Source organism: Triturus cristatus, chromosome 10 (genome assembly GCF_964204655.1).
Source record: "Triturus cristatus chromosome 10, aTriCri1.1, whole genome shotgun sequence".
In the NCBI taxonomy this organism is placed as follows: Eukaryota; Metazoa; Chordata; class Amphibia; order Caudata; family Salamandridae; genus Triturus; species Triturus cristatus.
Window position 1 is genome coordinate 1,188,938,938 of NC_140593.1, and position 25,456 is coordinate 1,188,964,393.

At 44.5% G+C, this 25,456-nt stretch overlaps 1 protein-coding gene across 8 annotated transcripts in view; it reads right to left on the reverse strand.

The window, feature by feature from the left end:
* Positions 1-25,456, reverse strand: part of LOC146797000 (uncharacterized) — a 1,179,218-nt gene that overhangs the window by 495,127 nt on the left and 658,635 nt on the right. For all 8 annotated transcript variants that reach the window (XM_085629591.1, XM_085629587.1, XM_085629592.1 and 5 more), the window contains 2 exons: positions 20,846-20,986; positions 19,850-20,224 (listed from right to left, as the gene is read on the reverse strand). In XM_085629591.1, the coding sequence (XP_085485717.1) occupies positions 19,850-20,224; positions 20,846-20,986 (516 nt within the window). The remainder of the gene's footprint in view (positions 1-19,849; positions 20,225-20,845; positions 20,987-25,456) is intronic.

A 25,456-nucleotide genomic window follows, 5' to 3' on the forward strand; every position in this document is an offset into this window, starting at 1 on the left:
AAACCTTTCATCCTCTCCGGAGTCGTCATCCTCATCCTCCTCCGATTGTAGAAGCTGCGCCGGCAACTTTAAAGGCGAAATAGCTTCCAAAGATGACCCACGGCGCTGAAGAAGTGTAGTCGCCGTTGCCGTTTGATCAGATAATGCAGTCCATACCTGCATATCCGTGCAGGTAGACAAAAGAGGTGGTGACAAGCGCGTCGATGGAGCCGTCGACGACGGCGGTATTCCTGATGTAGAAGCCATCTTCGACGACGAGGCTGTTTTCGTCGACGAGACGTTAGCCGTCGACGAGTCCATCTTCGTCGACGAGTGAATCTTCGTCGACGGGGCAATCGTCGACGGTACAGCAATCTTTGTCGACGATGCAGCCGCCGCCGAGGAAGTCTTCGTAGACGGAGTAATTTTCTTACTTCTTACCGTCGATGGAGCAGAGACGAGTGATGACACTTCCTTCGTCGACGAGATGGGCTTAACACTCACAGAGACCAGCGTCGACGGAGACGAAGCTGAAGTCATCATCATTGCAGGTCTTGGTGACAAGAATGTAATCGTCGACGTTGAAATCGCGTCGAAGATGAGAACCGTCTACGACAGAGGCGTCGACGGTGCCGTCAACAACGGCAATCTCACCTGAGGTAAATTCCTGTCAGGAAAACTTTTAGGTGGTAGAGTTTTTCCTGATTTTCTCAGAGGCGTAGAGGGCTTGGTTCCTGAAGGTGGGTGAAGACGTCTTCCTAGATGAAGACGAAGACTGACCAGAGCCCTTAACAGGCTAGGCTCCCCTCAACACCTTCGCCCCAGGAGAAGAAAACTCTTCTTCAGCCACCCTTTTTCTGGAAGAGACAGAGGATCCAGAGGCACTTTCTATCTCTGACAAAGGAGTGTCTTTATCCTTGATCTTCTGCAGCCACAGAAGAAGGCACCCTTCTCTATCCCTGAGGGTTTTCGGAGGGAAAGTCCGGCAAATCTTACACTCCTTCACCTCATGATCAGGATAGAGGCAATAGATACATTTCTTGTGAGGGTCTTCCGAAAAAAGCCGAAGCTTCCCGCAGGACTCACAAGGTCTGAAGAGGGATCTTTTTGAAGTTGACATCCTTGAAGATTGTAAAACAGCAGTGAAAACTTGAAGTACTGAGCAGAGCTCAGGGAGACTCCCTTCACACGACGTGCGGTAGAAAATCTGAGAGCCTGAACCTCTGAGGAGAACATTCTGGTGAGTGCTGTCGCCTGATTGGCTGCAGTTTGGACTGGATATAATGACTGTAATAGTCATAGATGTGGAAGTTTTTTCCTGGTAGCTTAGGCTACTTTACTTCCTGGTTCAGGTTACCAGGGTTTTTTTTGGTTGTTATATGCATAATTATTGCTTTTCTATGTACCGTGGGACTCCCACTCTGACGACGGGGAATGATTCAGGCATGTGAATCTATGAAAGACACCCCAAATAATGGAGAACTGCTCATTCAACAGGACGTTGAGTAACATGGCTTTCAGAAGGTTTGAAAAGGTTTTCCCTTCAGAAAAATAAGTCTAGCTCAGTGCTCCCCGATTCTCTGGCCAGGAGCCAGAGAAAAGTACCAACCTGTCACCACTGCTGCAAGATGGGACACTGAAGGAAAATGACAACCTTAAAAGCTCAGTGGCAGTCTAATCCTTGCTTAGTGCACCCCGTCTGCAGGCATTGTCCTTCAGTATATTTCTTCTTCCTTTCAAAAAAGGTCTGTGAAAGAGGTTTTATGGTCTTAATGTATGACTATTCATGTTTGTCACAGCCCCTTTCAGAGGGACACACGATAAGAAAGACCTATTGTGTCCAATCATCTGGTTGTGGCCTATTACTCCTGATGTCCCGGGGACCGCCCTACTATGAGTCCTGAGTAACTGGGCCAAGTACTAATGCCTTCAGCACTTGATTCTCAGTAGTGGAGTGGGTCAAGCAGTCAATGGCTGTTTAGGGGATAGGTGCAAGTGATGCGAGGGATCATAATTCAAAACACCTTGTGACCTCAATAAGTTGAATGTCCAGGGAAACACCGATCTCTAGTGGAAAAAGCATTATTATTATACATGCTAAACACAGTACACTAAACAGTCTACACAAGTAGTCTCAAAAGCAGCGCATTTGTGCTCCGTCCTACGGCATGTCTCTTTCCCCCTCTCTGTCCCCACATTATACGCGGCGTCCCTGGCAGTTTTTAGGAGATGACCCCAGGTGCTGCCCGCATTAAAAATGACATCAAAGTCTGGTTTGGTTCTTGAATCTTTTTTAGCTCTGTGGGCAGTAAAATATAGAGCTAAAACAATTCTCATTTGTTCTGCAGCCCTGCTTCCACATTACTCCAAATGTGACCTTCAGAAGTGTCAATGAGCCGGGAGCCAATAGTCAATAGACTTCAATAGTCTTATAAGCAGACTCGGGACACGCCGCGGAGGATTCCTTCTCTACCGCCATTAAAGAAATTACTTTACTATTGAAGTCCAGGAAGCATTATTCAGCTGCTGTGTCTAACTCCAGCACACACAAAAATTAAGATGCGTGCTTTCTTCTTGATTGGCACGAGATATCAGATAATTAAGAAAGCACTTGGTTTTGAAGTTCAGGAAGCGTTAATCGGCTCCTGTGTTAAGTCTCAGCATGCACAAAGGATTTAGATGCGGGGATTTCTCCAGGATACGAATGAGATAACAGATTAAGGCCTAAAGTGAGGACTTCTGAGATTTTGTGTTCTCTATTCCCCGATAGCAAATAAGAGGCCTTTAAAACAGACTGTTCTTGAATTCCTTAGTCCTGAAGAAGACCCATTGGAATGTTTTGTAGATACACACACTTCATTGAGGGTGGAAAGGTCGATGTAAAGAATAGGTGTTCCGTTCTAGTATCGGTCTTATCATTTGGATTGTGTTTTATATAATGTACCTTGTATATGGCACTTATATATGTAACCTTATATGTTGTGGAATTGTCCTGTGTCTTTACGATATCAGTAGATGTATTGTTTTACACGACATATAAATTCGAAGATATCGTGCACAGTTTGAGCTCTTAGTGTCAGTCTTATATTGTCTTTGTGGGGATTAATGTTGATTGTGTACCATAGATTGGTTCTCCTAGGCGAACAGGATAAATGCAAACTCTTTGAAGCAATTGTACATTCCTCAACAGAACCTAATGTTAGTTTATACTGCCCCTTACCACCAAAGCATAAGAAGCCCCCTCCTCCGTAGCCACAGTTGACAGAGAGAGCATGCCAGCATCTGGGGATGTGTCCAGTCCACTGGCTTCTACAAGTTCCTTGTACGAGTCCATCTGCTCTGCAGACATATCATGATGTTCTAAAGGGTGCACAAACCCCTCCCATTCCTATCCCGTGCCTGAAACATCAAGAAAATGCTCAGGCGACAACATAGAATCCCTGGGTTCTACTAGCGCCTGAATCAGCGTAGAGCAACGCCAATCTGACTTCATGTTGTTCGGGATAAGGATGGGTAAGGAGCCGCCGGTGGGTGCAGGCAGCTCCATTGGCACTGACTTAGGGTCCGACGCTGGGGAAGGTCACGTTGACATGACCGGCGCAATCCCGGATGCGGAATCAGATCCCTGAGGCCCCACCGGCACCATAGCCAGAGCGGACAATGTCAAATCTGATGGGCCCCCTCCCCACCCCGCGAGGCTCACCAGAGGGGTCAGCCTGCTTAAATATGCTGGGCATGGCCTCATAAAACTATTTTGAGCAGGGGTCGCTCCGGCTCCCAGAAAAGGAGGAAGGCGCGAAGTCGACCCTGGCTCCAGCTTCACAGAACTGTGACTAGAGAAGGCTTTTAGGGGGGATAAAGGCCTAGAGCTCTTTGGGGTCAGAACTTTGAAATTAATTTGCTTTATATGCCAATGTTATTATATTGTATACCAGTGACACTGACAGAACTCTACTCTGAATGTAGGAAATAACAGAACATTTGGATCACTCTTGGATATCTGGTTAATAAGTCCAAGATTGAGATAATGGCATTGAATTTAAAGGATGCGCGGTTACATTTTCAGTCCAAGCTTAGATTTCTAGGTATAGATATTATCCCAAACCTACAAGAAATTCCTACTGTTAACTAGGATAGGATAAAGTAATAAACACTTTACTGAGCAAGTGAGAAAACCTTTCACTAACAATTTATGGTAGGGTAAATATAGTAAAGATGGTCTTCTTACCCCAAGTTGACATTCTTATTGGTAATTTCTCTTTACCTTTTAGGACTCTATCGTTAGGATTCAGGGGAGACTGAGGTATTTCTTGTGGGTCTCAAAAGGACTGAAATTGTCATGGAAAAAGTTAAGGAGAAAAATAGACAAAGGTGGTTTAGAGCTCCCTAATGTCTAGATGTATTGTTGCACCTTCCAGTTCAAGAACTGCAGATCTTTACCTTCAAGTCCTGATGATACCTGCAAAGGGAGGCTAGATTCCTGTATGTTAGTAAATCAGGGGTTGGAAAGCCTCCTTCATAAGTTTGGAAACCCAAAATGTTTCAAGAGGATGCACCTGAAAGTACGTAAAGCCTGTTTAGTAGTATGGTATAATATAAGAAAGGTGTTCGGTATTAATTAGCCCCACTCTGGAAGTCCCAACACCCATAAGCTCCTGGATGATAAACTTAGGTTACTATACTAACAGCAGGGTTAGAACTGTGGGAACAGTTGAGACGGCCTGGACCTCATCTTGTGGGTGACACTTAGAGCAACAACCAAATTAGAGATTTCGAGGTTTAATTGCCATCAGTTAAAATCATTGGGGGGACGCCCAAACCTCGACTAACAAGGAACCCTGGGAGAACGAGGAGAGAGTACAGAAGCCTAAGCCACTAACCAATGAGGTCTCAACCTGGTATTGGGAACTAGAAAATGCAAATGATATTAACCCTGAGATATACCCCTGAGAAGGATACTTGCTTTTGAATCTTCTTTACTCCAATGTAAAATCGGGCAGTTTAGGAAAGCCCATTTTTACACTCTGCACAGGATCGAGTTGATGCCAGAAAAACTGACCGGTTTTGCCAAAGAGAAATTTTTCAGATGTCGAAGGTGTGCAGAAGATAGTGCCAATCATGACCACGATTGTAAGCTGCCCAGTCCTAGTGAATTTCTGGAAGTATTATCATATCGAAAATCCTGATGGTGAGAGTTAAAGTAAGCTTCTGCTTGATTATCTTTGGCACTGACATGCAGCTTAAAGCACGCATCCATGTACCCCTTAAGGGGCTATTATTTTATTAAATGATTATCGCAAGGAGGGAGATTTGTGCAGAATGATTACAGTACAACCCCACCCCTACTATTCACGAAGGGATAGCATCAGTAGACAAAGATGTGTAAATTGAACTGGGGGTGTCGCCCAAGTAGAAAAGCAGAACACTTATGGTTCGGTTATCTGAACTGGTGGTTAGATAATCCTGCAAAAGAAGTCCAATGATTAAGCCAATAGTGCTGGCAAGGTTCTGTGTATGGCCAGGACCCATTTAGCAGAAGCGAATTCAGATGGCAAAGGCATCTTTAATAAGTATCAACATCTGAAGGCGAATCGAGACCAAAAAAATAAGCATGGAGGAGTGTCATTAATTTGGGATTTAGTTTGTCACCGAAATTAACCAGACAGGTTGCTCCACCAACTAAGAAAGGCTGTGCACCATCACCAACAGAATCGAGAACAAGATATCAATCTGTCAATCCTTTCCGTGTCCAGGTCGGGCGAGGATTTCTGTTAGACAACCCCCAGAAGCTGATTGTTCATTTCCCATCAGCATGTTTGGATTAATCTCAGTCTTGAAATGACTAATGCGGATCTGAGTCAAGGACTTAAATTATGGAACATTGTTCTAGAATGTTCAGGTGATTTGTTATGACAATTTCATCAAGTTAAGCAACATTGCTCTATATTGTCGAGTTTGCATTCACATTTTCAAAATTTGGTAAAAACTGTTGGAGAGGTAATTTAATTATTTTGCAAGGAACAAAGGGAAGATGTTATGCTAAACTATTCATATTAACGTAACACATTTGAAAAACTATACTTTTCATGGTAATAGTTTATTTATCAATCAAAGTTCGTATGTTTGGTGTGCTACTGAAGAAAGAGCAAAGCCCAGGGACTCTTTCAGACGACCTGTGGTAGAAATCGGAGGAGAAGTGGACTCTGGCAGGAGGTGAGACTTAAGGCACATTTCAAGTCTTTTCTAAAGAGATGTGTGTGCTACTAAAGGGACCCTGCTTTAAGGCTTAACAGGCAAGCTAGGTTTTCAAACTGCTATTCTAAAGTTACCGTAGGACTCACCTCGATGAAGGAGAATGATTCAAGCAGGTAAATATATTAAAGATCTAATGCTTTACAAATTAAGAATATTCGACAATGTAACATAATTCAGGGAGGAAGCATACGGTGAACAGCAGTTCCCTAGAATAAAGGCTCCTTTTGGGATCCGCTCCCCTCTAAATGTGTATCAAACATACACACTGGCTAGGACAGGTTAAATTCCCTAGATCAGTAAGAGTTCATTATTAAGAAAAGACAAGGTGGACAAAGAGAGCAGCAGGGAGAACTTAGTTACTGGCTAGAGGGAAGTCAAAGAGTAGAAAGAAAGGGCACTATGGTTCTAGGTTTGCAATCCAGGGAGCTGTTGGGGAAAGTGTGTGTGATGTGGTTTAGGAGAAAGGACAGTAAATAGGAATGAAAACAGTGTGGAGCCTCAGAAATCTCTCAGTTAATATAAAGATTGCTATTCTGCTCTTCGTACTCGCTCTTGATTAACCACTTAAGCAAAATGGCAACATTATTCAAGGCACTTTGGAACTCTTGACAAATCAGTTACTGTTTCACACTTGAATCCAAGTCTTCACAGCAAATATTAGAGAATTTCTAAGTCAGCAAGATCCCCTAGACTAACATCATGGAATTCACCTAGTCACTATGGTGCCCAAACAACAAGTCACTCACCTGTACACTCTGGCTCTCCAGTAGAGATATCTTTTATATATTCACATGCTTGAATCTTCGCCGTCATCATGGTGGGAGTCCCACGGTAACATAAGAAATAGCAGTAATACAACATTACCATAGACCGCCATAGAACAGAAAACTCACTTAAGTCACTTTTCAGCCTCATTTTAGAACATGCAAACTTCAGCAAATCACAGCTGAGACCCTTGATTTCTCTTTCCCTACAGAGCCACCATACCTCAGATTTCAAGCACAAGTGTAAAGGTATACAAACTCTGAGGTAATTGGTGAGCCTAATCGGGGAGGAGGGAGGGTCGCATGTGAATCTATAAAAATATATAAATACTGGAGAACCACAGTGTACAGGTAAGTAACTTGTTTTTTCTCCAGTATTGAATCTTTTATAGATTTGCATGCTTGAATCCGACAAGTAAGCAGTAAAAACACAATAAGAGAAAAGAAATGGTGGCGGGAGGCGAACCATCCCACAATGACTTAAACTTGTAGCATCAGAAAACCAAGAAGAGAATAGTAAGCATACAGATTTACACACAGTTTATAGAGAACATAGCACGCTAAAAGCCACCAACCTTAGGCAAAGAGGCGTCAGAGTATAGCTTGTCCAACAGCGATATCTGCCTTTTTCCAACCATCAAGGCAGTAATGCTTCGTGAATGTGTGAGCGTTCGCTCACGTCACCGCCCTGCAAAAGACCCGGAGAGATGCTCCCGCAAACAGGGCTGAGATAGTCGCCACTATCCTGGTAGAGTGAGCTTGTGCTTTCGCAAGCAGCGGACGACCAGCTTTTTCATGACAGAAGGAAATCGTGGAGGTGACCCAACGAGCAATGCTGGCCATTGTCAAGGCCTGTCCTTTCCTGGGTGCAGTTAAAGATCATTAGCTGAGAGGATTTTTCGAATTACTCAGTTCTTTTAAGTTAAAACTTTAAGCAATGCTTGATGTCCAGAGAATGCAACGCCCTCTCCGCTGCTGAAGAGGGATTAGAAAAGAACAATGGTAATATTATCGGCTCATTGAGGTGGTAAGATGAAGGCACCTTAGGTATAAAAGAAGGATTAGTGCGTAGGAGAACTCTGTCCGGCAAAAACTGCAGATACAGTTCATTTATGGCGAGAGCTTGGATTTCACTGATACATCTGGCTGACGTAATGGCCAAGAGAAAAGCCACTTTCCAGGAGAGGAACTTTAATTTACATTTGTGTATTGGCTCAAAAGGAGGATGCATCAGTTGAGACAGAACGGTGTTTAATTGCCAGAGAACTGTAGGAGGCTTAACAGGCGGGAAAACTCTAAAAAGCCTGTTCATAAATTCGTTGATGAGTCGGTTAGACCACAGAGAAGTTTGATTTGAATGTCTTCCATGCCTAGAAATTCCAGCAAGATGAACTCTTATGGAAGAGTGAGAAAGTCCTGATTTCACTATGTGCAAGAGATAAGGCAGCACCTGCTCTGGAGATTAATAGAATGGATGCAATGCTTGCGTGATACACCTTGTACAGAATCTCTTCCATTTAGCTGTGTAACATTTCAACGTAGACGAAGCTTGAGATTTTTGAGCATCTTAGTACACTCCTCGGAAAGCCTCAAATCCCCAAATTCAGCGTGCTGAGAAGCCAAGCTGACAAATTAAGTAAGGGAATTTGTAGATTAACCACTTGTCCCCGGTTCATGTAGAGAAGATCCTCCCTTGGAGGGAAGAGAATCGGGCACACACTGATAGGCGATGCAGCTCGTTGAACCAGAATGGTCTTGCCCACCCTGGAACGATGGGAATGATCCGACAAGGCTCTTGCTGGAGTGCTCAAGGAATGAGTGGGACGGGGGAAAATATATAAGCGAACATCCCCATCCAAGAAAACTGGAAGGCGTCTCCACATGAATTTTAGTAAAGATGTCTGCTTGCAAAAAAAGGACACTTTTTGTTGAGGGACGTAGAGAACAGATGTAATGTTGGCTAACCTCAGAATTGAAACACCTCCTTCAAATGTTGGTTGTTGAATTCCCATTCGTGGCACTGCTTGGAGGCCCTGCTGAGAGAGTCGGACTGAATCCCTGGCACATGCTCCACTCACAAGGAGATGTGGTTGGCAAGGTGCCATTCCCATATCTGTTGAGCAAGAAGGGAAAGCGCCCAAGATCTAGATCTCGTTCCACCTTGCTTTCGGAGGTAAAACATTGTCATAGTGTTGTCTGTCTTGACGAGCACTGGCGCATCTTTGATGCCAGGCAGGAAGGCCTTCAGACCTAAGAACACTGCTTTGAGCTCCAAAATGTTTATATGAGACTTCGATTCCTGATTGGACCACTTGCTGTGAACCTGTAATTCTTGAAGGTGAGGCCCCCCCTCCCCCAATCCATCCATCAACGCATCGGAGGTCATCACCAGCTGTGGTACAGAGTGAATGAAAGACCTTGAAACAGGTTGTCCCTGACCATCCACCAGGCCAAGGTGGCCGTCACTGATGCTGAAATACAAACCTGGTCATTGAAGGAGCCTTGAGACAATCCACTGCGCATCGAGCTGTTCCTGCAGCGGTCGCATGCGAAGTCGGCAAATGGAAATGAGCATCATCCCCAGCATAGACTTCTACTGCCTCACAGAAGAAAACCTTCTTGATGAAAGAAGCTTTGTTGAATCCATAAGGCGCATTATTCTTTCCTGTGTGGGAAAGGCTTTGCCCAGTTCTGTGTCTGGACGTGCACCCAGAAGACCAACGATTTGGCCAGGATAATGGCTGATTTTTCCAGATTGATGCAAAGACCTAGAGACTGGGAGAGAATCCGACAGGCTCTCGCAAAAATTTCTGCCACTTGGAAAGACTGAGCCTTTATGAGCCAATCGTCGATGTATGGGAACACCTGGTGACCCGAACATCTTAAGAAGGCTGCTATTGGTGCCATGCACTTTGTGAACACCCTGGGAGAGGACTTTAAACCAAAAGGGAGAACTTTAAATTGATAAAGGCACCCTGCCACCTTGAACCTGAGAAATTTCCGATGTTGAGGGTGAATGGGAATATGAAAATAGGCGTCGAGGATATCGAGAGACGTCAGAAAATCCCCTTTCTCCATTAGAAGAAGAATCTCCTGAAGAGAAAGCATCCTGAAAGATTGACTCTCTATGAACGTGTTCAGCATTCTGAGGTCTATGACCTGCCTCCATTTTCCATTTTTCTTTCTGATGAGAAAGAAGTGGGGATAAAACCCCTGGTTTTGCTGGTTGAGGGGTACTTCCTCTATGGCCCGCTTGAGAAGAAGCAAATGCATTTCCTTCTTGAGATCTGGAAGGTGACGGAGCAGAACTTTGCGCGGTAAAACATTTGGAGGATGCTGAATGAATTCTAACATGTGGCCATGTTTGAAAATGTCTAGAAACCATCTGCCTGAAGAAATGGAGTTCCATCTCTGAAAGGATGCGGAGAAGACAGGTTTGTGGTGTGAGACTATGGTCGCAGGGGCCTGATGCTCTATATTGTCTCTTATTGGAGTCTTGGGACTTTCCAGCAGATTGCTGCCTCTTGCGTCCTGCCGGTCTCGAATAAGTCTAAGCGGTGTTGGACTGAAAAGACTGGTTGTATGGCTGGGAGGTAGTCTGCGGATATGGTTGGTACCGCTGCTGAAATTGCGGACAGGATAAGAATTGTCCTCGACCTTTAGCCCAAAAGGACTGAAAGGGGCGCTGCTGGAGATTGACTAAAGCTTTGACTGTATCCGTGTCCTTCTTGATAGATTGTAACTCCTCGTCTATATGCTTACCAAATAAGCATCGCCATCAAAAAGCATATCTAAAACCTTGGCCTGGACCTCAGGATGAAAGGTGGTTGCCTTTAACAATCCCTGACAACGCAGGACAGCCGCTCCAGCTATCTGTTGAAATAAAGTGGATGAAACGTCTATAGATATCTCGATGAGCTCTGAAGATGCTCTTTCTCCCTTCAAAAGAATATTTTTTGCCTTTTTCTTTTTATCCTCTGAAAGATACTCCAACAGAGTAGAGATGTCCAACCACATCGGCCGGTCATAGCTCCCCAAAATGGCCATGGCCTTAGAAGCTCTAATTGAGGTAGCCGCCAAAGCCGAAAACCTCTTCCCAATATTGTCGAGGCGACGACCCTCTTTGTCCGGTGGGGCAGCGCAGGGAGATGCTGGATTCTTGGCTCTTCTCTGTGCTGCCTGCATGATCACAGAATCTGGCCTCGGGTGACCAATGAGGCACGCAGGCGAGTCATCAGGAGCCTTATATTTTTTGTCCAGTTTTGGAATAATGGCTGGAACGGAGGCAGGTGTTTATCAACTTTAGCCCTTTTTGCCATAGAAAGTCAAATATAGGAATTGCTCTCACTGAATGTCGAGTGCCTGGTTGAAAATCATATAGAAAACACTCAGTCTGTTTGGTTGGCATTGGTAAATCAAAACGTTTGGAAGCACGCTCCAGAAGATCATGAAATCCCCTGATATCTGGGAATCCGCAGCAGGAGGGTTAGGAGACGGTGGCATAGGGGCTATGTAGCAATACCATTCATCATGGGCATCTGTGTCTGTTTGTATCAAACCTTCTTCCATCTGAGCATCCCAAGTGTCCTCCGAGATGACTACAGGAGGAGGAAGGGTCTTCTCCCTTGTGGATTTGGGAGTACTTTGGCCCGGAGGAATAGTGGGAACCTCTTGAGGAGGTAAACGCCTCTGAGGAGCATTTGCATCAGGAATACGCTTGTAATAGTCGTCAAGCATGTGATGGAGATCAGGCACCAGAGACATTGGAACGTTCATTAATGCTTCCCTGAACTGATGACGCTCCTCCTTTCTGTCATTGTAAGGATAGCGTCCCTGGAAGGAATCTTGCCTCTGCATGACAGATGTGCCTCTTTCCTCAAATGAAAATTCAAGAAGATGGATCATTGCCTTCAATGCCCTCATCATAAGCATCTTGGTACTTGACCCTTAACTGCAATGGACTGTATACAGGGCCAAACATACCATCATTCTCTGACTCTTGCAGTCCAGAAGGCGAGCAGGAGGCAAAGGAGAGATCTGTGAATAAGCCTGAATTTGCTTGTGCTGAAGGAGACTGATTTTTCCCTCAGTCGACGGTCCAGTCGACGGTGCAACTGTTGATGCCGTCGACTGTGTGTTGACAGCTTTTGTCTGCCGGGACGTCGTCGCTGGACCTGTCGACGAACCGCTAGTCGACAGTGAAGGCCTCATCAACAACGACGTTGTTTTTACCATCGAAGCTCCTGTCACCGTTGCTGCCTTCAACTTCTTAACCGTCGTCGATGACGAAACTGCCGACGGGGAAGGAACCTCTGTCTTTCTTGAGAAGAGTGAAATCTTCAACGACGTCGCAGTCGACGGTTGAGACGCTTGGTCTCTGAAATGAGTCAGAGAGGCAGAGGCTGTAGCTGAAGAGGGTTTTGAAGCCTCTCAGATTTCCTGTGGTTTTTAGGCTCAGATTTGTTCTGGGATTTAGATCTCTTCTCTCCATGATGTGAAGAGCGACGGCCATCCTTTCTTTTCTTTGAGGAAGAATGGGCCTTTTCCTCAGGATCAGACTCCGAATCTGAAGCAGCCTTATTCTTCTGTAGCTAGAGTAACAGCCTACCCTCCCTATCGTTGAGGGTTTTAGCTGAAAAGGTGCGGCAATATTTGCTTTTCCTGGGTTTGTGGTCAGGGTAGAGGCAATACAGTCACTGTTTGTGGGGGTCTTCAGAGAATAGCCTACACTTCCCACAGGTCTTACAGGGCATAAACATCCCTTTTTTTAGGCTCTGGCATCTCAAAAGCAGGAAGGTCAAAAGAATAAAGTCCAAGAAATGCCTTGAGAACAGCTAAAGCTGAGACTGGAGGTCAAAGGTTGAGAAGAAAATACTGTAACTGAGCAGAGCTCAGGGAGACTCCCTATCACACGACGTGCTGTAAGAAATCTGAGGTATGTTGGCTCTGTGGGGAAAGAGAACTCTGAGGTTGCAGCTGTGACTGGCTGAAGTTTGGATATTCTAAAATGAGGATGAAAAGTTACGTAAGTGAGTTTTCTGTTCTATGGAGGTCTATGGTAATGTTGTATTACTGCTATTTCTTGTTACCGTGGGACTCCCACCATGATGACGGGGAAGATTCAAGCATGTGAATCTATAAAAGATAAAATACTGGCGAAGGCCTACTGCTTGTTGCGCGTTCGCTCGAAACGCTATCTCCATAGCCCTTAGGAAGCTTTCACATCTGCTGAGTCACATCCAAAAAACAACAGTTGATGGACAGAATGCAGAACAATGTCATACATTCACCCCAGTACAGAGATCTGGGCCTCAATCCATCGTTTTTTTGCTCACCATGCATTCCAGTTTGAACCCAGCCATATGCAAATCAGTCTTGACCCTGTGCCTCATGGGAACAGTCCAGCCCGAACTGCCAAGCCAGGTCCTTCCTGGACTGGAACCAAGCATCCTAGGACCGTTTTCACCCCTCTTCAGCCAGGATAGCTTGATTCCAGTGGCATGGAGAGCACAGGACTCACGTCTGAGCATACCCGTCCCACTTGGGGTGTCAAATGCAAAAACAACAGTTGATGGACAGAATGCTGAACAATGTCATACATTCACCCCAGTACAGAGATCTGGGCCTAAATCCATCGTTTTTTTGCTCACCATGCCATTCCAGTTTGGATTCAAGCAAGCCTGGCTGAAGACGGCTGAAATGCCAGAAACCGGTCCTAGGAAGCTTGTTTCCGGACCAGGGAAGGCATGGCTTGGCAGTTCGGGCTGGACTGTTCCCATGAGGCACAGGGTCAGACTGATTTGCATATGGCCATGTCTGAACTGGGGTGGCAGAGTGGGCTAAAGAACGGTGATGGATCAAACCCAGATCTGTTGACTGGGTGTGAGTGTTTGATTGGTTCTGATGCTCCGTCCATCACCACCCCCTTTTGTACCGTCACATCCAAGCATGACACCCAAGATGAAATGCATCTCCATAATAACCAACCTCTCAACTGCTTGCTTCACCAGAGGCAATATATTGTTCAGGCTACATCAAATGAGATTTCCTAGGTCCTCAGACCCTCACCTCCCACCAATTATATCTAACAACTATCACAGCCAACTTCTCCAAGGGCGGAACCCTCGGATACAGACCACCAGGTCTCTGCACCAATTTCACCTACGACATCAAGGACATCGTCTTAACCCTCATCATCAGCCAGCATCTTCATTTTCCACTGAGACCTTAACTTTCACCTAGAAGACCGACCCAAACACTATGGTCCTTCCAGAAAACCTTAGGAACCTTGACCTCATCCAGCACGCTACCGAACCCATCGATCCCGCCAGACACTTAATGGACCCGATTTTCTCCACAATCAGAAACATCACAGTCGACAAGCCAGCAACTATGACCTGAACAGACCACACCCTCCTCAGTTTCAGCATGCCCAACCTTCACCATAAAAAACTAGCAGTACCAGAATCCCCATCTAAGTTGGAAAAGCACCTCAGACGAGCAGTGGGCTTCCACCCTCTCCAAGCACTAGCACACAGATGACTTGCTGAAACCCAGCAAAAAACTGATCTGCTGGATCACGATATGCGCTGACACCCTGGTTCCCCTCAAGCGCAATCCAACGCCAAGAGCCCTACCACAGGCCAGCTAGAACACAGATGACCTAAGGTTGATGAAACACCACAGCAAGCAACTGGAGCACAAATGGAGAACAAGTCGAGACACCACAGGTAAAGATATCTTCAAATCAGCCCTAAGACATAAGCATCAACAGATACGGAACACTAAGCACACAGCTCCTGCAGATCGCATTGATCTCAACACTTTTAGCAGCAAGGAACTCTCCACCAAAGATTTCACTGCAGCTCCTGCCGCCTCCAGCATCACAACCTCACAAGGTCTTTGCAAGAATTCCTCGCACTTCTTCTGTAAAAAGATAACCTTCATTTACAGCAACTTCAACCCTCAACTAGATCCTGTCACAACTCAAATTCCCAACACGGCTGACCGACCTTGTGACCTGATGTCACCATCGTTGAACTTGCTGCTACCTTGAAGACCATCTACTTGAGGGCTCCATATGACCCTTGCACCATCGCACTTTCACAGAAGGATTCGTTACGAGCAGCAAGGCACCAACACCCATCCTTAATGCCTCCATCGACTCGGTCACATTCCCAGACACCTGGTAACATGCCACTAATATGCCCCTCCCCATGAAACCGTCTGCCAACCCAGCTTTCCAACTACAGACCCATTTTCTTCTTACCATACTTGGAAAAGGTCTCAAAGAAACTTACCAACCAATGCTTCATTGACCACCGCAGCAACCACTAGGTTCCTTGATGCCACACAATCTAGATTAAGACCCAACCACAATACAGAAACAGAACTTATCGCTGCCACAAATGACATCCGCATGACCCTTAAGAGCTGATCATGCTCTCATTCTCCTAGAGCTCTCTGCACTATTTGACACAGTCTTACACCCCATACTCATCGGGTGCCTGTACGAGATTGGCACCCAAGGGCCCACTCTCTGCTGGATCAGTGGAGTTTCTCAAGGCTCATTGCTCAGCCCCACCCTCTTCAACGCATGTATGATCCCTCTGCTCAACGTAATCTGTGCACACATCAACAGCCTTTCCTATGCAGACAATACGCAACTCATCTTGCTTCTTGGACAAGACACCCAACACAAGCTTAATGCCTGCATGACCAAAGTCTCTAACTGGATGAAAGTCAACTGCCTCAAGCTCAACACCCACAACACAGAAGTACTAATCTTCTGCAAGAACACCTCACCATGTGACTCCAACTGGTGGCGAGCGAACTCACTCACACCCCGAACCCACGCAAAGTAACCTCAGAATAATCAACCGTAAACTAGACATGAATGTACAAGTCAACGCCATAATTGCCCCCTGCTTCCACACAGTGAAGATGCTGTGGACGATCTTCAAGTGGGTCCCAAGTAACACTACAAAAAGTGTCCCTCACATCCTAGTGACCAGCAAGTTGGACTATGACCACAAGCTCTACGCAGGGATCACCAAGCAACTCACTAAAAGATTAAAATCATCCAGAACTCAGCCAGAGTCATCCCCAACCTCCGACACAGAACTCACATCACAACACACCTCAGTGAACTACACTGTCTCCCGGTACACAAACATGCTCAATTCAAACTTCTATCACACATTTAAGGCATTGCACAACTCAGGCCCAACCTACCTGAACAGTCACATTTCCTTCCACCAACCACCCACACACCTCCGCTCTGAAGGACTATTACCCACACACCTCAACTCCGAAGGACTACTACTCAAACACATCCCACACATACACAGATCCAGATCAGGATGACAGGCATTATCTCACGTTACTCTTAAGAAATGGAAGGTCCTCAGACTCTACACGAGAGCCTCCTCCTCTTCTTGAATTCCACAAAAAGCTTAATACCTGGCTTTTCATTTAACCAGCCTACCATAGGCGGGGCTAAGCGCACACACACCTGCTCAGTGCAAGGATACCTTTGCGGGTGATTGTGCCCTTTACAAATACACATAACATCAAATTTGTTATTTCGTTCTAAGGTTCAAATGCCTCAGTGTAATTCCCCATGATCTCCATTTTGTTAAACTTGAATCAGAAGAGTGGTGACTGTTCTTGATGTCACTCATTCAAAGAAGAGTGATTTGCCCTTTTGTTAGCAAATCATTTGCCAAGTTCCACACAACACTCTTTTTATTTGGAGATTCTTCTAAGTCACAATCGTCTCAGCCCTTATTTTCCACTGTTGCCTTTAAGAGGAAACTGTGTACATTCGGATCACTCACCTTGTCAATTCTACATTACTCATGTGGGCCTCAAATATGGATCCTTGGTGGTGGGGTACGGTTTACCAAACACCCATCCTTTGCGCAACAATTCCCTCATGCCATTCACTTCTGTGATCTCATGCTCCCACAACGAAGGCCTCAGGCTCCTTCTCTTCTACAGATGGCTAGTGTCATATTGGATTTCCTGGAGTCAACCTAACCTGCCAATTCTTAATCCAGTCCCAGAAGGTCTGCTCACTTTGGGTCTCAGTTTTTCTGCTGCAGCTCCTAGTATAGCAACTGATCTGAGGAGGCAGAGGCTGCAGACAATGGGCTGGAGGGACAAACTTATTTTGTTCCTGTGGCTTTAAGACAATCATGAAATACTCAGAACAACTGCTGACACTTAGGTTGGGTGGACAGGTAGGTAGAGAGAAGTGTGTGGTGTTTGTAGTATCATTAAATCCCACTGAGCACAAGCTCACAATGAGAATATTCTTGGTCAAAACGGACAAATAAACACTTGTCCTCCACACATGATCTTAAGGCACACTGATGTAAAAAACGGATTGTGCTCTGTTAGGTTTATAAAGGGAGAATGGTGCTCTGTAATAATTATTTACACGGCTAACAAATGACACTCATTGCCACAAACAATCACTGACAACCTATTGGCTTTGCCAATGTTTCTTCAGCCAGACAACCGTCGAGCATGCCTGCTTTTGCATGGCAGCCAACATTTAATGTCTCTTCTTCTGTTTTATGAAAAAGCATTACCAGATGCCAGCTGTGATGTGCCCAAGCAATCTTCTATTGCTATACCTTGGAGGAGGAAGACAATAACAGAAAAAACATCCAAGGCACTGACTGCACAACCTTGATTGTAGATAAGTAGAAAAATGGCAATGTATTAAACTATCCCGAACAGAGTAAAAAAGGAACAAGCAAAAATATTCCATGATCAACTGTAGAATCGACATGGGGAAAAAACCAGGGACAAAGACAAAAGAAAAGTGGCAATGAACGCAACAGGAAATAATCAAGAATCCATCTTGGATTCGTAAAGTTTACAAATCTAGACAAAATGTCAGCCATTTTGATTTGGTTACAGTAAAAGGATTGCTCACTCCTATTCTCTTGAGCTAGATGAAGGTAACATGAAAGATGACAGGGGAGAGACAGAGAAACCTTTTCCTTAGTCTTGGTCTAACCTCTTCTGTCTGACTTGTGGCTAGTGACAAGCTTCCTCTGCCATGTGCGGTGAGCCATGGTAAACCTAGGCGAGTTGTGAACACTAAAAGCCATTGTGATGTTGAGTGATGCTGGTGTAGGACCGCAGCAGAGCTGCAGGCATGACCACGGCTTTCCTCACCTCCACACAGAACAGGCCGGGCCTCCTCAGCACACACAGAGCATGAAGCCATTACTCATGAGAAAGGGCTTATTTAAATTTGGACGGATGTTTGACATTGCCAAAAAGTGGCACCATATTTAAATGCCTTGCCTTCAATATCACTCAAATTGTGGAAAAGCGGTTATTTGACACATTTTGGCAGATAGTCTACGTTAACTTGTAAATAAGGCCCTAAATCTACTCTGGATACAACAGGTATGTGTGCCAAAAGACAGCTAGGGATGCCTGTGAGTAAGGCCTTAAATGGGAGGGTTTGCGGAAGGAGAAGGAGAAGGTAAACAAAGATGAACAGATATGGAGAAAGAGCTGGAAGAGCGAGCAATAGGAAGAAACAAGAAAAAGGGAAGGCTAAGACTGGGAAAGGACAGGTGAGGTGATATATTGGCTAAATTGCAGACTAATTCATGATGATAACTCTGGCTAGAATATTGAATTATATCATGCTGGCAAAACACTTTTCTACTGTGCCATTATTTTGACAAGTGACCAAAACAAGAAGTAGGCTGATGTGGATGTTTGCAGTGCTTGCTAAAAAAAAAAAAAAAATGCCCACCCACTTCAACAGGACATAAGGATTGGTAAGAGAGGAGCGCTGAAGATGCTGGGTGAAAAGGAAGGTGAAGGGGAGGATGCCCAGGAGGCTGGAAGGTGACAAACAGGAATGGAATGCTTAGGGGACTGCAAAATTTGATTTCACCTTTCCTCTTTTCAATATGATTGGGTCAGTGAAAAGGCTTACTCTTCGACCGGACATAAGGCTATGCCTCCAAATGTTATGGAGGCTGTAGCAGAATCAATCACTTTGGGGTATTTCTGACATATAACTGAAGATGCTCTAACACAACTAGCCTTTCAGAAGAGATCAGGTTGTCAGAATATGGTTCAAATGAGTATGTAGGCCACTCCCTCTGCATAGTAACAGTGAATGCTGATTGTTACACTGGCCATTCATAGAAAATCACATTCCACATGAGTGTCTCTGATTCATGCGCAGTTGCCTTTTTCAGAGAAAAACTCTGCACTCATGTACACTATGGGAGGAAAGAGTCTCTTCACCATTGGATTTCAATCATAGAATACCCTATCAAAAATCTAAAATTGGACCCTGGTGTGGAAACATTTATGAATGGTTTAAAGAAGCCGTAGAGAATAGGGTGCACAGTGCTTAGTAAAGCTAAAAGCTACAGCAAGGCAAAAGTACAAGAATGCCACAAGCATGATCGGAATGGGAAATGTGATGAATAAATGGTGTGAGAATATTGCACTAAAACGTGGGAGGATAGAACATATTCCACTTTAACTTTCCAGAAAGTGAAAGTTTGCTAAATGAATAGTGGCTGAAAGCTTAATATGCCACAGGAATGGTGGTAGTGGGATAAACAGACAGTGAGGAGTGATTATGAAAACATGGCAAATTAAAATGCTTCTATAGATCGATATCTGGATGGGTAAAAGAATGAGTGTAGAACTTATAAAATATATACTGATCACATAAGGTGAAAAGAATTATTCACTTGGGAGGAGGAGACTGAAAAAAACAGCATCCTAATCTCACCAACAGTGAGACAAGGACATATACATGGCTTATGACAACACACATTCATGCTAGTACTTACTATGGTCAGCTTCTTTGTAACAAAGCCTTTTTTATCTTTTGACCCAAAACGATTTTTCTTCTTTGGAAAAACATCATTTTTCTCTTTTTGGTCAAAATATATCTTTTCCATCTGAACAAAATCAGTCTTCTCATTGGGAACAAAAATTGTCCTTTTCTGTACAAAGTGAGGTTCCTCCTTCAGTACAAAATTAGCATTCTCCATTGTTGGTGGAAAAATTGGTGTTTCTTTTTGAACACAAGGGGCTTGTTCTTGTAAGATCTCAGTCAGCTCCTCTGGGGTGACATCTGTCTGCCCTTTTGTAGCAAATATTTTTTTCTGCAGCTGCTGAATTTTCTCCTTAATTTGTTGATGCCGTATTTGGTGACTTTTTCTCTGCAAGAGAAAACTTACACAGTTGGTTTAACTATATTTTTCTGTGGAGACTCCTATGAACTTCAGCACACAGCTGTCAGCATGTGAAGACCATCTCAACAAGCTAATTTATCATGGTCTAATAGACCATTCAGGACAAATGTAAGTTTAGGGATCCCCAAAGCTGGTAAAAAAGACTAGGAATTAAAAACACAACTAAGTACAAGTAACTGCAAGTAGATATTTTGGAAAAACGATATGCACTTTTCAGCATCCTGGGAGCAGACTGCTACAAGCACATACATTTTTGAAGATAATCACTTAATGCAGAAGCATGACAAATATGTTTTTACTAAGGGATGTGATGGTATGTGCACTATGCACAATTTATATTGTACTTTTATTTGGATATCTATCAACTGGATAAGAAGGTAAAGCTAAAGTAAGAACCTAAAGACAAAGAAAAGCATGTAACCGAAGAAGAATTACTCTGCAATAATCACAAAATTGCAAAAAAGATAAATAATCTGTTCATTATATAATATAAGAATCACATGTTCTACTTTTTTCTATAGTGGGGTTTGCAAAATGAATCTAGCTCTCTATGGCACCTGTGCATGAAAAAGGATTCTCCAAACACACCTTAAGTAGGCATCGTCGCTTGGCACATTTCCATTGTCTCTTCATCTGCCTCATGGGTTCCCTCCTCTTCTTTATACAGGTCCAACAGGCCCCACAGTCTTCTGTGACACGGCAAGGTGGGCATATACCACAGCCATAATTCTGTGTAAAAATGTGCAAGATTAAAAGCAGCCAAAAGTGATATTTCTAGAAACAATGGCTTATCTGTTAAGGGCAAAGATGCATTTATAGCTGTTGTAGTAAATATTTTATTTTTTAATATTAGATTTGCAGAGGCCTTTGACAAGCAAGAGACCTCAAATCTGTAGGACAGTCACCTCTGTGGTGACTTCATTCATCATAGCCACCAGGCTTTGTTATATTACCAATATACTCTAGGCTGGGCTGTAATCTCGCATGCACTGCATCAACAGTTTTTGAAGTATTTTTTTCAACTTCTAGACCAGCAGTTTTTAACCTGTGGTCTGTTTACACCTGGGAGCCTGTGGCCCCTAAACAGGAAGACCACGAATCCATAGGAATTCTAATTATTAGTTCGCCAATACCCGTAAGCATCTTGAGCTAAATCATTGTATGAAGATGGTTCTTCATATGAGGATTATAGTTTAATCAGCTCACAATAATAATTACTTGCAGTCACCTGTATTTCTTCCTAAATGTATATGATATATGCATTAAAAATAGCAATACATATGTTTTAAAAATATCTAATGAGAAGCTGATTGCTAAATTAAGAGGGAGCATGTCAGAATGTGCACAACCACAGTTCGCATCTACACACATTACAATCAGCTTCCTACTAAAAAATATAGTATTGCTTTTCTATGGAAAAAAAACTGTCAGTGATCGATGCGCGTATACAGAAGTAAACTGCCCACAAATACCTTGCTAGCAGCACGTTTTCCCATTCACTGCGTATGGGTAGGCACTTACCAACTCCAAGCACCTGAACCTCTTCTCTTGTATTGGAAATGAGGCATTGCCTGCATTTTTCGGCTGAGACAAAATACTTTCACAGTCATAGGCGGAGTACAACTCCCTAGTAGGCAGCACACACTCTGGCATAATTAACCTCTGGATCTTTAGCTTTTATGCCACGTTTCGTCACAAAGATCTTGCATAGTAGTTCTGCTTTGTCCATACCACAAGTGTTTTCTGCCATCTGTCTGTGACCAATGTCAATCCAGTTACAACAGTCCCACCAGATCTGCTGAGAGCTCATATTTCACAGAAGTACATACTAAGTTGCGAATCCTGTTGTGTAGCTACTCTCTTAAATATGCAGTAGCAGAGGAAAGTAGATGAGCTGAGTTCATGTACAATGCATTTTTTTGTTTATTAATGTTAAGTCGCAAATTACAGAAAAGCCTTGGAAGGCCACTAGCTTCTAATTGAGATATAAGTGAGTCCATTTACGTCAAATGTCAAGAACCACTGTTCTAGACAACACAGTAGGAATCACAACTTACCAAGTAGCCCTTCTATACATTTTCTTTAGCTGCTGACAAACATTGCTATGTTCACAAGAGAAATTCAGTAATCACAAAGAAATATCTTTGGCACAACTACAATGTCTGTGCATGATTATGGCCACAAACAAACTGCAAAGACAAAAGATTTTATTTAAAAACATTAATATTCATAATTTCTTGTACAGAGGCAAAATGATTAAAATTGTTGCACTCTACCGCTCTCTTTTTAGGGCAGCATTAATGTTATTTCTACTTCTCATTCGAATTCTGCCATGCTATTTGCCATCCTTGCTTTAAAGTAATTGAAAAGTATGATCAGCAAAGTATTATGAGCATCAAGGGGAGCATTAGGAGAAAAAAAGTGGCTGAGTCTCTTCTTCAGACAGTGGGCTAAGGGTTACAGATTTGAAGTTTTACTAGCAGCAAGCAACGGGAGAGCAAAATTTCAACAATCCTATGCTAAACTGAGTTATTTATTAGTACTGATGAAGCTCAGTAATGAACTTTGTGTAATTCATCAACCCAAAGTTTCTTATTTTTTTTATTGTTTAGATCTCTTTATTGAATGTTCAACATACAAAAAGGTTCAGCAATACTCCAACCGCTGTTTGCTATAGTCACTTTCTTAACATGTGGCCTAACTGGCCACCTAATGCTCATCAATTGCATATCAAAATATTATGAGACATTGCATACAGAACCATAAAAGGAATCTTATTAAACCCCCCTATCCCCCCTCCACCCCCCACCCCTGTCCATTGTCCACCAAATGAAAGATCTAAACTGTTACTCTGGTCCCCTCAGTAGAGCCCATATGTTCCTGTTCAGTCTGCTGTGGGGCGGAAAGGCGCAACAGTCGTAGATACCTGGGACACGTGACCTCCCTAAATACGGAAGCTAGAAGAGACCGGAAAGGCTGCCATAGCTCAGAGTACATGGATCCTTTCCCTGCTATTGTCAAAGTCAATTTCTCCATCCCCAAGACATGCCACAGGCGGAATAGCCAGCCTGTAAAAGTTGGTATGTGGGGGGTGCGCCAGTGCGTAAGTATGTTTTGTATTGCAGAGCCTAGCACAATCACCATCAAGCGGCCTCTACGGGATCGTAGCGGGTAGGCAAGGGATTCGGAAGGCCCAGGAGAACATATGCCGGGAAACGTGGTATTTCTATGTCAAAGGGTTTATCCACATCGTCCAGGACCGGATTCCAGTATGGCTGAAGATGTACGCATTCCCATAGCAAGTGTACTAGGGTACCCACAGCCCCTCCAGCACGTTGCTCCTTGAGTGGGATCTATTAAATGAAGGCGCTCTGGGGTATAGTTTCAGTAGATAACTCATTTTGTAAGAGTCTCCGTCAGCCTCATGTGATATGCTGAGCGACGAGCCCTATAGTACACCCCTACCCATTCTTTGTGACTCAATGCTCTCCCTAGTTCTTTTTCCCATCTCGCCCGACCAGGGTTATACATGTGTACCTTCGTGGCTTGTAGCATTTTGTACAGATCAGAATTCAATTTTTTGTCTGATGTGCTGGTAATGAGCCATCGCTCGAAGGCGGAAAGGTGTCTGCTGGCATCCGGTTTAACCTGTGTATGAAGCGCCCAATGCCGTATCTGGAGATAGCGGAGCCGTTCAGTTTCAGGCAGTCCATATTCCTGCTTGAGTTGCTGGAACGGTATAACCCGATCTGCATCAAACATATGGCATAGGGAGCGGCACCCCGAGGCTCTCCAGTTTGCAAAGGCTACCGCAACTGTACCGGGTTGGAAGTCAGGGTTGTCTAACAGTGGCGTGAGCGGGGAGGGGAACATAGTGAGAGCGTGTTTAATGTTAGTATGATCCCACACTTCAAGGGTAGCTCGAGTGATGTGAAATGCATATAAATTGGGAGGTCTGTGTCGCTTTCGGAGGAAGGGAATGTCTTGCAAAGGTCTGGCTGCCACTGCCTGGTCCTGGAAGAGCCAATGCTTTTCTGACTCCCATCGACCAGATGACGCAATTGGGCCGCCAGGTAATATAGCCGAAGGTCAGGAATCCCAAGCCCCCCTTCCTCCGGTGGGAGCGACGCCAATGCTTGCTTGAGTCGTGGTTTGCAGCCATTCGATATGAATTGTGCCAGGTCAGATTGTATTTGTTGTATCCACCCTTGGGGCGGTCGGAGAGGTATAGTTCGGAATAGGTATTGAATCTGGGGTAGGATGGTCATTTTGACCGCTGCTATTTTGCCAAGCCAGGAGAGAGGATAGTGTTTCCACTGGCCAAGCTCCCTGCGGATCTTCTGTCTCAGGTGTGCCTAATTAGCCGATAAGATGCCCGGCAGGGAAGGAGCCAGCTGGATCCCTAAATATGGAATCGTGTTGGTCGCCCACTGAATGGGGTGGAGGCCCTGTAAGTGTGTGCGGGTAGAGTGTGCTAGGGAAAGGTCTAGGGCTACTGACTTGTCCATGTTTACCCTAAACCCAGAGGCTCGTGTAAATGTCTCAAGGTCCGCTAGACACGCTGGCAGCGCAATTCTGGGGTTGGACAACGAGATCAGGACATCATCCACGTAGAGACTTATCTTGTGGGTATAACCGTCAAATTTAATCCGGGTAATCAATGGATTGTGGCGGATCCTTTGGGCTAGGGGTTCCATGTAGAATGCGAAAAGAAGGGGCGACAAGGGGCACCCTTGCCTTGTGCCCCTTTCTATAGGGAAGCGGGAAGAGGTGTGACCATTCACGCGGACTGTAGCTGTAGGGAACTTAAAACAATTCAAGATGCATGTTCGGAACCTTTCTCCCAACCCCACCCGTTCTAGAACTTGCTCCAGATAGGGCCAATGGACCCTATCGAAGGCCTTCTCGGCATCGATAGTGAGCATCATGTATTCGCCCTGAGCGCGCGTGGCTTTCTCAATGAGGTGTAAGGCCCGTTTCATGTTGTCTGAAGTTTGGCGCTCCGGGAATAAGCCCGCCTGGTCCGGGTCTATGAGGCCAGGCATGTGGGGCGCAAGGCGAGCAGCTAGGATCTCCATGTAGAATTTAAGATCGATATTAAGAAGGGAAATGGGGAGATAGGCCCCGCAAGTGGTCTTATCTTTCCCTGAATTGGGGAGAACTATGGAGGCTTCTAGCATATCTCAAGGGATCGTTCCG